The 14,303-nt window shown below is 42.6% G+C and overlaps 1 protein-coding gene across 1 annotated transcript in view; it reads right to left on the reverse strand.

Annotated features, from left to right (window-relative positions):
* maml3 (mastermind-like transcriptional coactivator 3) overlaps positions 1 to 14,303 on the reverse strand; it is a 169,223-nt gene that overhangs the window by 61,245 nt on the left and 93,675 nt on the right. The window contains exon 2 of the mRNA XM_058385368.1: positions 12,376 to 13,962. Coding sequence (XP_058241351.1) covers positions 12,376 to 13,962 — 1,587 coding nt within the window. The remainder of the gene's footprint in view (positions 1 to 12,375; positions 13,963 to 14,303) is intronic.

Here is a 14,303-nt window from a genome sequence, read left to right on the forward strand (position 1 = left end):
GTGATGTCTCAACCGCCGGTTCGATCCGGGGCTCGGGTTACTCTCTGAGAGGAGTTTATGTGCATGGCTGTGTGGGATTCCTCCAGATTCTCCCGTTTCCTACTAATAGTATAGCAGCTTTTGTGCTGCACTGTCCTGGATTTCTGCTAGGACTGGGCAACATGATGAAATAATATCATCATCACAATACACTTTTCTGATATGTATATACCGTTCTGAGCAGTGGAATAGTAGCAGGTTGGCAGTGATGGGGTTTAAACCCCCAAGCATGTAGACAAAAAAACACTGTGTGAGAATCAGTCTCTACACCTTTGTGTTCTAATAGGAAGGCAATATTTCGGCCATATTTCTGCTTTCGGCTCTACGATAGTCTGATACACTATGGGTGGAAAGATGTGTCACTTAAACTGCTCAGGCTGAGAAATATCTGCATATGATGAATACCAGAAACACATGATGGGTCTCATTTTGTGACGAAAAAATAGACACGTGCCTAAATTCAGTGTCTGAATGAAGTCATCGATATGGGCGTCTGTTTTAAGTGCCCGAGCTGAAAGGCACAGGCGATGAGTGAACGCAGACACAAAAAACATCTACAGATCCTTTCCTCTGCCCTCCGTTCCGTTACAGCTCCACAGACATCAAAACAAAGACTGTAGCTCATCTGTTATGTGTTCTCTAGCAGCTCTCTAACTCCTGAGGCACACACACACACACACACACACACACACTTCCCTGTCTTGTGGCTGCCATTTATTTAGGCAGCAAGGTGCTGTGGGCCATGGTATCTATGGCAACACAGAGGGGCTGAGGGTGCCAAAGTTTCTCTCTCTCCCTCGCTCCCTTGTTCGTGAGGCATCTCCTCACTGGAAGTAGAGAGCGAGTGAGAGAAAGAGAGAGACAGAGAGAGAGAGAGAGAGAGAGAGAGAGAGAGAGAGAGAGATCATTCTTATTCTGTGGTGCGGCTCGACATCGGCTTCATAGCCGTCTGCCAGTAACTGCAACCTGGTCCCCGCATACTAAACACACCCGTGTCATCCAAGCCTGGCCTACACACACACACACACACACACACGCACACACACAAAATTACACCCTTGACACAGTAGTGCATGCCAGTTATAGGACTGCAAATGGACACACACATATTGAGTGCGATCCAGTCCGGGCCAGTGTTTCTTAGTATGCGAGATGGGACTGATGAGATAAACACACAAGCCAGGCAGACACCCTCTGCAACCTTCTCTTTCCTGGGTACCATATGTCTCCATGCGTACATGCACACACACACACACACACTTCCCTTTTTCCATCTACACTCCCTACTCTGCCATGATCCACATGGTCTCTCCATCTGTCAGTGTTAGAGTGTGGACAAAGAAGAGTGTGTGGCAGTGTGCGCACACACACACACACACACACTCACACACACACACACACAGCACAACCTGGCCAACAGGCTGCATGTGGACCAGCGCTGCCCCATGCAGCCGCTCTCACTGTGCACACTGGTTGTCCAACTGCACTAAAGCGCTGCGACTATAATGCTTGAAATTTTTTCAGATTGTGTTCAGAACAAAACTCGGAGCCTGCGATTTGTCCTAAAGTGCACAATAGGAGCGCGTCCCTCCTTCTGAGATGGTAGGCACATATGTCAAAATGTGATAAAGTCAGTTGCAAAGTAAGCATCTGTTCCATCCAGAATCATTGGGAGCTGTTATATAATATCGTTAGACGATGATGTGCACTCCGGTGAAATTCATTCGATTATATGAACAGTTTAAAAAGTTTACAACAAAGGGAGGTTTAGCTGTGAATAATGGTAGGCCACGCCCCCTTCACTAGGACTGACGGATACAGGGCTCATGCTTCATTCTCGTCACATGCAGTGATTATCGCTCCGGGCCTTCCCTACTACTGGTTGCCATAGTGACAACACTAATCAATTTATCAGTTAAAAATTATTATTAAGCAGTGTATATTTGTATCATATCAAACGAGATGAAGGAGAAGCAGCATGTGCTCGTTGCCAGCGAGTCGCTCCGCATTTACAGTAAGTACAACTGGACACGCCCACATCTAGTCACCGACGCTCACTGTCACCATAAGTCACAAGTTGTCGTTAAAAATGATTGATCTCCGGTCGTGTGAACGTAGCATAAGAAGGTGTAAGTAAGACAGCAACGCAGAGATGTCTGCTTTAAATAACTCAAATTATGAAGCCTTTCAACGTTGACCAGATATCCCTGCAGAGCTTATAGCTTATTGTTAAAGGAGAAGTTCACTTCCAGAACAAAAATCTACAAATAATTTCCTCACCCCCTTGTCATCCAAGATGTTCGTGTCTTTCTTTCTTCAGTCGTAAAGAAATGATGTTTTTTAAGGAAAACATTTCTCTCTATATAGGAGACTTCAATGGTGCCCGTGAGTTTGAACTTCCAAAATGCAGTTTAAATGCAACAAAAGCTCGTCTAGCACTAGCTCTGGCGGAACTACAGACCCAGTGTTTACAAAGCGAACGTGCAAAGACCAAGGAATTCAACGCTCTTTACTAACAAAAAGGTACATATAACTTTGTGTCATTACACACACACAACAACGGAGCAGTCTTCTCCACACTAGTAAACACTGGGTCTGTAGCTCCGCCTACGTCATGTGTGACCTTCCGACATGATTACGAAGTACGTTGTGTCGTGGACGCGCATCCTGGAGCTAGTGCTAGATGAGCTTTTCTGGATAAAAAGTATACAATTTTTTATTTTTCTAAGAAAATGACAGATGGTTTGGCTAGATCAGACCCCTCTTCCTGGGCTGGGATGGTTTAGAGCTCTTTAAAGCTGCATTTAAACTGTATTTTGGTACTTTACGACTGAAGAAAGACAGACATGAACATCTTGGATGACAAGAGGGTGAGTAAATTATTTGTAGATTTTTGTTCTGGAAGTGGACTTCTCCTTTAAAGTGGTCAAGAATCACAGACTTTCACAGAAACGAGCAGCCGTGTGCTACTAATCACCTCACGCTCTAATAACTAATCATTAATAACAAACTAACTATTAAATAATCACTGTATCGTACGTTATAGTTTGTCTAACTGTAGCTCAAGCACCAAAGTCCAAAGTGTGGATATGGTGACAAACAGGATGCTGAATCTTGTGGCCAGAAAAGTGTATCCAATCAATCAATCAATCAATCAATAAAAAAAATGGCTGTACCATGGACCAATGAGTGAAGCATTTGATGCTGTGATGTGGCAGACAGAGTGAAGGCAATATTTTGAAAGCGACCGCAATTTGCCTCACAGGCAACAGAGAGATCTGAAAATTACTAACTGCTTCTTTAACATGTCAACCATTTCACATAACACGGTTAGCTCATAGTTTATACATAAGGTTACATTTATGGCATTTGGCAGATGCCCTTATCCAGAGCAACTCATTTTATACAACTGAGTAACTGAGGGTTTAGGGCCTTGCTCCAGCAGTAGCAGTTTTTGGTTGGTCCTAGGATTCGAACACACAACCTTCTGATCAGTGGGCCAACATCTTAACCACTGAACTACACATCCACCACAGTTTAGTGCCTTACTCCAGTGATGACTGTTTTGGAGATCCTGGGATTCTAACACACACCCTTCCAATCAGTAGTCCAACACCTTAACCACTGAGCTACCACATCCACCACAGCTTCTAGTATATCAATTATACTTTTGCCTGGACGGTCCTGTATTTTGGTGTGCCGGTTCTTCAAAAGCAGTGTGGAAATAATCCTCATAAATATTTAGTATAATGCATCATACAGTATAATGTTACTTTGTATGACATTCCTCACAGTTCCTCATCATGATAGCGACCAGAGATGCTGACATATGGTAGCTGAGAAGAAAATCCTAATCGGGAGAAGGAAAAAAAAAAAAAAAAGAGACTGACACGAGACAGCTGTGTGCAAAGCAATGATAAAAAAAAATAAAAGAATAAAAAGCAGCAAGTCTGGTATGAAGCTACTAACTCATAAGCAGCTCCTCTATTTTCTTCTTAAAAACCAAAGAGATTGAGAAAAAGACCAGCTTCCAGCCAGTGGGTTTTCTATTGGCTCATAAGACGATCCATGTGGATCATGACTTCACAGGTCAGAGTTCACATAGCTTGGCACGAAGGAAAAGTAAGTGCTAGTGGAATAAATGTGAAATCTTTCGTGTCTCCCTTCTGAGAACTGGCTTTTCCTTCGGAATGACCGCCGATTTGTCTGGAAAAAAAAGAAGCAGAAAACAAAAACAGACTGCTTCCTGTTTGTTGCTGCAGGGAGTCGAAAATCATAAACGTCTTGATTAAAGCATAAATATTGGCACCCCTCTGTATTTCTGCCATATAGGTGTGTCTTTCTACTTGTATTGTATTGGTGCAATTCTTGAATACGGGGAAATGGTTGTGGTTTTCTACACAAATTTACACAAAAATCTACACAATCCGAGACTGCACAACCATTCAATACTAAGAGTAACATGGACAAGCTGAAAATACTGCTGGGAAAAAGAGCAAAACAGAAGTATGCAGTGCTTTACATTTATGTGTATCCTTTAATAATATAATAATTGGTGTAATTCTTGCATAGAAGGGAAAATTTGTGGTTTTCTACACAAAAATCTACACAACAGTACAGACATTAGAAGACAGAGTAACATGGACAAGCTGAAAAGAAGTATACAGTGCTTTACATTGCAGAGTATACATTGAATCATTGGTGTAATTCTTGCATACAAACAAATCTTTACACATTCTGTGACAGTACAGACATTAGGATAGAGAGTAACATGGACAAGCTGAACAGGGCAGGAGTAAAGAAGCTTGCAGTGCTTTACATTTATGCATTTGGCAGACATGAGGCCAGCTATAATCCAGGCGCGAAGCTGAGCAGCCGAGTGTTAAGGGCCTTCCCTCAAGGATGGCTCTATGGCAGTCTTAGGATTTAAACTCACAACCTTCTGCTCACAAGTGGAGAACCCTAACCCCAGAGGTTTAGCACACCTCGAATAAGGAAGAGCTCCTTATTTTTACTCAGAGTGGATTAGAGACCCTTAGTAAACAAACGCCCATGCAGCCTCTACAGTGGAAGTATAAAGCGCTCAGTGCAACAACAGTCTTTCATCATTCGGCAGGCTTATATAAGGCTATGTCAACAAAATTCTGGGGAGAGAATTGACCAGAAGCCCCGTGTGAACAGACAGGAGGAAAACAATATTATAGAGGAGGAAAAAAAACAAAAAAACCCCCACTGTCAATTAGGAACTGTGTACGGTTGTAAAAGCGAGTCGCTACAAAGAAGAGCGTCGTGTTTCTTAATACCGAAACATCAGAAACTGTTGAAAATAAAGAGCCGTAAACTAGACATGGACAAATGGCCTGGACATTCTTGTTGTGGGAGTGATTTCCGGTCTAGGGCAAAAATGCTAGAGATTACGATCTAGCTTGTAGGGATGTGCTCCTTGGTCATTTCAACAGCTCGAGTGCTCAGAGGAAGTAAGCAAATATTTGATTTGTCATGTTCCCGGAAAAAGGGGATTGACCGTGCAATGTCCATGCACGATACATTCTCGAATATAATCAAAGGAATTAAACAAACATGCCTAAGAAGACAGGCTAACATCTCTGTTATGATGAAGAATAGAGTAATATTCTGGACTTGTGCTGTTGCTTCACACCATAGTGTTTTTGATTATAGCACAGCCTGGTCTAGATTACAGTACTCCAGTTTGTGCAGATTTGTTTATTGAATGTAATATAATAATAAATTAGGCATGTGCAAGATACACTATATTGCCAAATGTTTTGGGACTTCACAAAGTTTATGTTTATGGGAATTTTTGACCATTCCTCTAGAAGTGCATTTGTGAGGTCAGGCACTGATGTTGGACAAGAAGGTCTGGCTCACAGTCTCCACTCTAATTCATCCCAAAGGTGTTCTATCGTGTTGAGTTCAGGACTCTGAAGTTCCTCCACACCAAACTCGCTCATCCATGTCTTTATGGACCTTGCTTTGTGCACTGGTGTGCGGTCATGTTGGAACAGGAAGGGGTCATCCCCAAACTGTTCCCATAAAGTTGGGAGCATGAAACTGTCCAAAATGTCTTGGTATGCTGAAGCATTAAGAGTTCCTTTCACTGGAACTAAGGGACCAAGCCTAACACCTGAATTCAATGATTTGAAGGGGTGTCCCAAAACTTTTGGCAATATAGTGTAGCGTTGATGTATCCTGCCCCCTTCAAACAGTGGTGCCTCAAACGGTTAAGGCTTTGAATTCTCGATTGGAAGGTACAGTAGGGGGTTCAAGCCCCAATACTATCAAGCTCACACTTTTGGGTCCTTGAGCAAGACCCTAAACATTCTCTGCTTCAGGGACACTGCATCATGACTAACCATATGCTCTGACCCCAAGCTAGCATATGCGAAGAAAAGAAATTCACATTGCTCTGATTCTTCTTAACTATCGCTGATTGATGATGGCGTCTCTGATGGTTTGGAGGGTTTAGTGTAGGCTAAACCAGGGCAGGTAATCAGTGTATTACTTTAGCATCACTAACTGAAAGCAAAAGAAGTGGGCATGACCAGATCATTACATTTGCATGTCATTAAAATAAAATACAGCAGAAGCTACAAGCTACAAGTAGTCAAGACGGAAACAATCATGCTCTGTGTAGAAAAGCAGTGGATCTCCCTTACTAAATTCTTGTACAGCTATTAACGCCAGGTTTGTTTCATTTTCTAAATCCACGCCCCTGTTTTGCAAGTGAAGACATTCCAGGTGTGGAAGGCTAACACTGCTTTATCTGCTCGGCAAGCACGGACAAGCAAAGATGCATCAGAGAAAGATTTGGTTTTGTTGGTCTGTTCAGATGTCAGACAATGTAGACTATTAAGGTTCGTACAAGACAAGAAAATAGCGACTAAGAAATGATGTACAAATGATGCAACACGTAGCTTGACTAATCAGGGCCGGTATTAAACCATACAGAATCTGATGCGCCTCGAGGTCTAACACTTTTTGATTCATTAATGTTATTTCTCCTTTAACACACACAGAGTGGGCTTTGTTATGGTGGGCAGAGCAATGGTCGGTGGTGGTTTTTGTCTGGTGTCAGTGTTGTTGTCGAGATACACAACAGAAATGTGCAGCCCACTGTGGCTGCTCCTCCCTCCATCCTTCCCTCCCTCCCTCCCTCCCTTCCTCCCTTCCTCCTCTCCTCTCCTTCCAACAAGCCTCTCCAAAGGATCTGAGAGCGGCTCAAATCAACCTAACACGTGTGTCTGTGTGTGTGTGTGTGTGTGTGTGTGTGTGTCTATATGCATGAGAAGAGAGGGGGGGAGAGATGAGGGAGGAGTGAAAAAGATGGAGAAAAAGCAATATCTCTTCTTCCTGTGGATAAAGAGACAGGGGGAGGGGAGAGGACGAGAGCAGCTGGGTGGTCTTTTAGTCTCGATCTCTTTCTCGAGATCGTCGCACTTGAGGTAGATTCCTCTCAAGACACACCATGCAGGAACTGAGCAGATAAGAAGGAAAGAAGGAAGCAAAGAAAGAAAGAAAGAAAGAAAGAAAGAACACAAGGGACTAGATACAGATGACTTATAACAATATGTCTTTTTCCATCTCTCTCTCTCTCTCTCACACACACACACACGAGCAACAGGCCACCTAAATGGCTGATTTAACTGCTCATTTAAGTTCCTCCCAACCAATCACATCCTGCCCCTCCCCCACAACATCTATTTAGCTCAAGCCCCTGTACTTCATTGACTTTAACACACAAACTCACTTATGCACACACACACACACACACACACACACACACACACACTTAGCGTGCATCAACACACTGCGCGTCCCCCCGCCGTCGCCTTTGATCGCTAGCGAATAAATCACAGTCACCAAGGCGATATGCAAAACGCAGAGGAGTGACAATTAAAGCCTGACTAACGAGCTTTTAAGGAGCGGGCTGAAGTTTCATAATCACACGCTAATAAGATTATGCAAACTCTGCCATTCTGCCACCCATATGAAAACACAGCAGACACTCACAGATCTGTGTGTGTGTGTGTGTGTGTGTGTGTGTGTATGTGTGTGTGTGTGAGAGAGAGAGAGGAACAGTCTGTGGGTGGGTGGATATTTGCCATATGTTTTTGAGTATCAGATTATTGATATGTGTGCTTATTTATTTTGTTGTATGACTTTTTAATGTGTGTGTTCGTGTATTGTAGAGTTTTAAACACTTTATATCGTGTGTAATTAACACTGCTTGCCATTAGCATTAAAGCATCAGCTATTCAGTGATCACTGAGCCAAACAAGCTGGCTGTCACGCAACCAGACAGAACCAGAACTCTAAACCCAAGTCATAACATTGTCCAGATCTGATATAAAAGTGAAAGTGAGGGGCAGTGTGAATGAAAAAAAATAAAATAAAAAAATAAACCACAGATGAACAATCTGTTACGGCTTGAAATGCTGCTTAAAGCATCTGATCTATGCTGCTGAAAAGCTTTGGGATCACGTGTGTTTAAAAACAAAAAGAATAAGATAAAATAAAATAAAATAAAATAAAATAAAATAAAATAAAATAAAATAAAATAAAATAAAATAAAATAAAATAAAATAAAATAAAATAAAATAAAATAAAATAAAATAAAATAATAAATAAATACATTTATTTATTTTTAATAAATAAAATTAAAGCATTTCCCACACCACTTAAAGGACAGCAAAGTTGTCTAGCTAGAACTCTAGCTACTACTACAGATAGTGATGTAATCCATCACCGATGAATTGTAATCACCACCATCGACCATTTACACAATGCTGCAACATGTTCAGTTGTGGTAACATTAACACTAATGTGTGTGTAATGTTCATTCTCACCTAGCTTCAAGCTTTTGTAAGCAAACAATTATCACATTTCCAAATCACTGCACTTTTTCAATGCTATGAATCTGTCCAACTCACTACTAGATACTACGATGCTTTCTTTTAGCTGGATAAATGCACATGCTTATCATGGGACGAAGCTTAACACGAAGTTTTGGGGGAAAAAAACAGATGTATACGCAAGCTATGATTGTTGTGAACAGACACACAAAGGAAACCGGTCTACTGTTTTCCAGCTAAGAGATAACAGATATCATTGGGTGTAATTGCTTGGCCAAATGAGAGCAAAAAAAAAATCTTTTTCCTTTGTCTTCCCTCATTCCAATTTTCTCTTCTCCCCTCTCCCTATAGATCTTTTACCTCCCTCCATGCCTTTCCTACAATCCATTTAGCTCGCTCACTCATGATCTGTTTTCATTCCGCATTTTCCCTCTCTTTTCTCTTCTTTTATTTCTTCTGTCTTTCTGTCCCTCACTCTCCCTGACTCTTTCCTACCTCTGCCGCATTTTCCTCAGAGTGCTGCAAAGGACCAGCCATCATAAATCTGTCTCTTTATTGCAGCCGAGGAAAGAGGGGGGATGGGAAAAGAGGGAGGGAGAAAGAGAGTAAAGGAAAAGAAGTGAGAGATGGAAGAGAGAAAGAAAAAAGGGTGGAGGGATGTCTAATCACTGAGCATGAGACATAGAGCCTGATGTACGAATAAAGAGGGGAGGCGAATGTGGTGAGGGAAACGAAGAGGACTCATGAGGAGGGTTGAGGGGGATGGAAGTAACTGGGGACATCATTAACGAGCATAATTTACAGGTCACTCACAAGCATGTCTTTTTAAAAGAAAAAAGAAAAAAAGAAAAAAAAAAAAAAATATATATATATATATATATCAAACACATATGCACCATTCCAGTGCACATTTTGAAAAGTCCACTTAAAATGCAAACACAGCAGACAAAGAGGAAACCGCTAAGAAAACTTAGCAAAGAAGACTGAGTGATCAGTTCTACTAAATTTCAACCCCCTCGTTAGCTGTCGATCGTTGGTGTTTAAAATCTTCCAGCCTACAAACATGACATTCGAATGTTCGGTAATAGAAACATGAAAATCCTGTCATTCCTATGTCAGTCGATGTGCAGAGGCTTTCTTCTGAGATAGATGAAGCAAGGGTAAGGAGGTTTTGGCAGCCACGGGGACCAGGGGGGCTGCCGCATAGACATTAATATATTAGACAGTGTCGATTTCCTATCTGAGAGCTAGCTGTTGCTGGGGCAACGGCCACCATTACTGGGCCAATGCACAACATGGACATAAAATATAGCATTATAGGTGAGCAAGGTTTTAGAATGGAATTATGGGCAAGATGAACTCCAGTATGTCTCTGGGCAAAACAGTCAAAGACATGCTGGAGTCTGGAGATGCCGCCTTGACTCGATATTCCTTGAGCACGTTTATGAGGAAAGGTGAAAACAAAATGGAGGGCAAGATTAGACAATTTCAGCACCTTGAATCAAATGTACCCTACTAGTCGCTTGCAGAAACTACCACAGGTTGATCAGATCGTGGAGCACTGGGACCCAGTGCCCTGAAGAGAGGGTTTAACCCCATCCAAAACACTAAACCCAACCTATTGCCAGTTTATTAAATTCTTAATAATGAGAAGAAAATGAACCCCAGTAGACGGTTGCAGAATATACCAGAGGTTGAATAGATCCTGGACCATAGGGACCAAGTGTCAGCTAGCTGATCCTGGACCACAGGGACCCAGTGCCCTGCAACTGCTAGCTGTGGGGAAGGTTTAACCCCATCCAAAACACCAAATCCAATTCACTGCCAATTTATTAAATTCTTAAAAATAATAATAAGAAGAAGAAGAAGAAAAAGAAGAAGAAGAAGAAGAAGAAGAAGAAGAAGAAAATGTACCCCACTCAACAGTTACAGAATATACCACAGGTTTATCAGATCCTGGACCACATGGACCCAGTGCCAGCTAGCTGATCCTGGGACACAGTGACCGAGTGCCAGCTAGCTGTTGCAGTGCTCTCGGATAGGTTTCAGCCCATCCAAAACAAAACAAATCAATTTATTAAATTCTTAATAATAAGAAAAAGATGTAACTCAGGAGACAGTTACAGAAAATACAGTAGGACCTTGATTCACAAACACTTTAACCCACAAACAAATTGATTCACAAACAAAAATATATATAAAAATGCTGTTTGATTCACGAACTCATTTTTGATTCACAAACATGGTCCGATGGCCAAAATTTGAAAAATGCGGGCAATCGCTCATCTCATGTGGATGCATCCGAGCCGCTATGGGGGCCGCCATCTTGTTATTGTAGGGTACTGTACATCTCCCATGCACTTCCCACGCATTTCCACCCATGCTTAGTCTGTTTTTGATTTCGGTCTTGAGTAATGGAAAAGTGGAGTGACGTCCAGTGTTTCCTTGAGTTGTACCATCCAAACAAAATTGTTACGAACAGGATCGTGAACATGGTCAATGAAAATTTAATGAATCATTTTAGAACAGTTATGCTAGGAAGGAAAAGGCAACAGACATTGGATAAGTTTGTGATTAAAAGTGCAAAAAAAAAACCCAGAAGAGATGAATCTCCGGAACAAGATTTCCCCGACCTGGATACGGGGGCTCTCCCTCTGCACAATAACCTCCTTCTTCTCTCGTCTGTCAAGCCAGAAGTCGTGTCAGCCAACACAAGTGTTCACTTTTTAAATGTTTTTTTAGTTTTAGTTTACTGTTATAAATTATATTAGATATATTAAGGTCCCACTTTGTTTAATATTATCTGTGTAAAATAAAACATAAAATACGTAATTTATAATGGTTCGGAGGGGTCATGAACAAATTAATCGTATTCCCATTAAACCTTATGGGGAAATTAACTTTAGGTCACGAACATTTTGGAACATGAACAAAGTTTAGGAACGAATTGTGTTCGTGAATCAAGGTCCTACTGTACCACAACTTGATCAGATCGTGGACCATATGGACCCAGTGCCCTGAAACTCATCCAACATACCAAATCCAGTCCATTGCCAATTTATTAAATTCTCAGTAATAATAAAAAAATGTACCACAGTAAATACCACAGGTTGATCAGATCCTGGACCACAGGGGCCCAGTTACCAGCTAACTGATCCTGGACCACAGGCACCCAGTGCCCTGAAGAGAGGGCTTAACCTCATCCAACAAACCTAATCAAATTCATTGTCTCTTTGTTAAATTTTCTCTTCATTATGTGGAACAGGGAAATATTGAATCAGCATAAAGCAGTGGATCTCCAGGAGTCCGCAGAACCAACTGATTGTGCATGTACTTATATTTAAGACCAGACCTCACTTTTAAAACTAGACACACTTAAGCCTGAACTAAGGTTAAGACTGTCGCATTAGCTAGTCCACGATAACAGAGCATAACCTAAACAGAACAAAACCAAGCATCTTACCTGTGCATGTTGCTGCATCGCATTGTATGGCAAACCCTGACCAAGCACCTTCTGCTTTATCATCATCATCCTCTTCTGCTCTTCAGTCAGATGTGCTGTCTGCCCAGGCATGGGACCTTGAGAAGGGGGTGGCCCGCCACCCTGTCCCCCTGTCCCCTGCATATAGGGCATCATGGGATTTTTGACCTGATTGGCCATTGGTGGGGTCATTCGCTGACTCATGTGGTCAACGCCGCTGAAATGACTCAATGGTTTGGTGTTGTTGTAAGACAGCTGCTTGTTCAAGGCATTCTGGGCAGCCATGTTGGCAGATTGTTGCTGCTGCTGTTGCTGGTTCATCATGTTCATATGGTTTTGCGGGAGGTAGTTGTTCATGCCAGGTTTGGGCACCATTGAATTAGGGGCATTGAAGCCTTGTGGGTACATCATGGGACTATTTGGTTTATCAGGGTTGAAGGGACCACCATAAGGGCTTGTTGGTGCTCCTGCAGGGGACCAGCTAGCTGCCTGTGACTGCTGTTTCTGCTGAATGAGCTTGGCACGTTGTTGTTGTTGTGCTGCCATCTGCTTTAGCTGTTCAGCCGGTGAGAGTTCAGTGGTTGGCGGAACAGGAACCGGGACTGGTCCGCTTCCTCCTCCTGTTCCAGGACCTACTGGTGCTACCGTTGTTGACCCTGGGGGACCCACACCAGGACCAGGATTCATCATAAATCCATTCCCAGGTCTGGAGGTCTGTGTCTGGGCCTGTGTAGGAGTTTGGGGAGAACGAGCAATGCAGCTAGCAGGAGACCCTGACGCCATAGCAACTGCTGGAGACTGCTGCAAGGGTTGTTGGGGTGGTGTGCCATTGGCGGCAGTGGCAAATGGTGGTCCAGAGGAAGCTGGGCGAACCTGAGGAGAGCCCATCTGCCCGCCCTGTGTCTGTGGTGGATTGTTGGGTGCTGTGGCAACCGGAGGAGGTACAGGCTCTTGCAGATTCTGTGTTTGCTCTGTTGTGGGCCGGGTGAAATCATTTACCTCCTTCTTCTCCTCAAAATCTTCACTGAAGAGGTCATGCATGTCATCTTCTGGAACCGTGTTCACTAGATCGTCAATCAGCTCCTGCCACTCTTGATCATTCAAGTTAATGTCAGAGAACAACTTGTTCTGATTGGACAGCGAGGTGTCTGAAGATTCGATCCCCGTTGTGTCATCCAGAGGCTCTTGCTTCATGTCCTTCAGAAGGCTAAAACCATCATCCAGATCTAAAGATCCGTTCAGTTTAATGTCCGGCATGCCACCATTCTTACCCAGGTCATCTGCTCGCCCTGTAATATGGTTTGTACCGGCATTACCATTACCAATTGTGTTGTTAGACGTCGTGTTGTTGCCTGTAGGTAACGTGGGCTTGATGTCCATTTGGTGTAGTGGAGAGATTGGGGGTACACTGTTGGGCAAAGAGCCCAGAGAGTCCAGTCCACTGTTACCTTCCTTCCGCAGCCTCTTTGTAGTGGGAGAGTAGCTTCCATCGCAGATCCCATTCTGGTCACCATTTAAAGGTGATCTGCACTGAGCACTGTCCAATTTTCTTTTGACTGTCTCCTGAAGCTGAGAGAGGAAAAAGAGAGAGAAACATTATTAGATTTCCTTAGACTAATTTGAGTTGAATATTATGTCTGGAACAGAGCTATTATGTTCTCAGAATATATACTACCTGTCAAAAGTGGACACACTAGATTGAATACAGGCCTATATTTATTTGATTGTCAAACACATTTTGATAAATGGCTTATGGTTGAATATTAGTTTCTAAATAGTAAGGTTAATACCGTCATATATACGACAGCTACGTTTAGTAAGTTGCTGTTACTTGAAAAACAGTGAAGATCGGTCCCTATTTTGGAAGTTTAAGAAAAGCCTTCTGGGTAAAAGTGCCTTAGAAAGCTCCT

This window comes from Hemibagrus wyckioides, linkage group LG03 (assembly GCF_019097595.1).
Source record: "Hemibagrus wyckioides isolate EC202008001 linkage group LG03, SWU_Hwy_1.0, whole genome shotgun sequence".
In the NCBI taxonomy this organism is placed as follows: Eukaryota; Metazoa; Chordata; class Actinopteri; order Siluriformes; family Bagridae; genus Hemibagrus; species Hemibagrus wyckioides.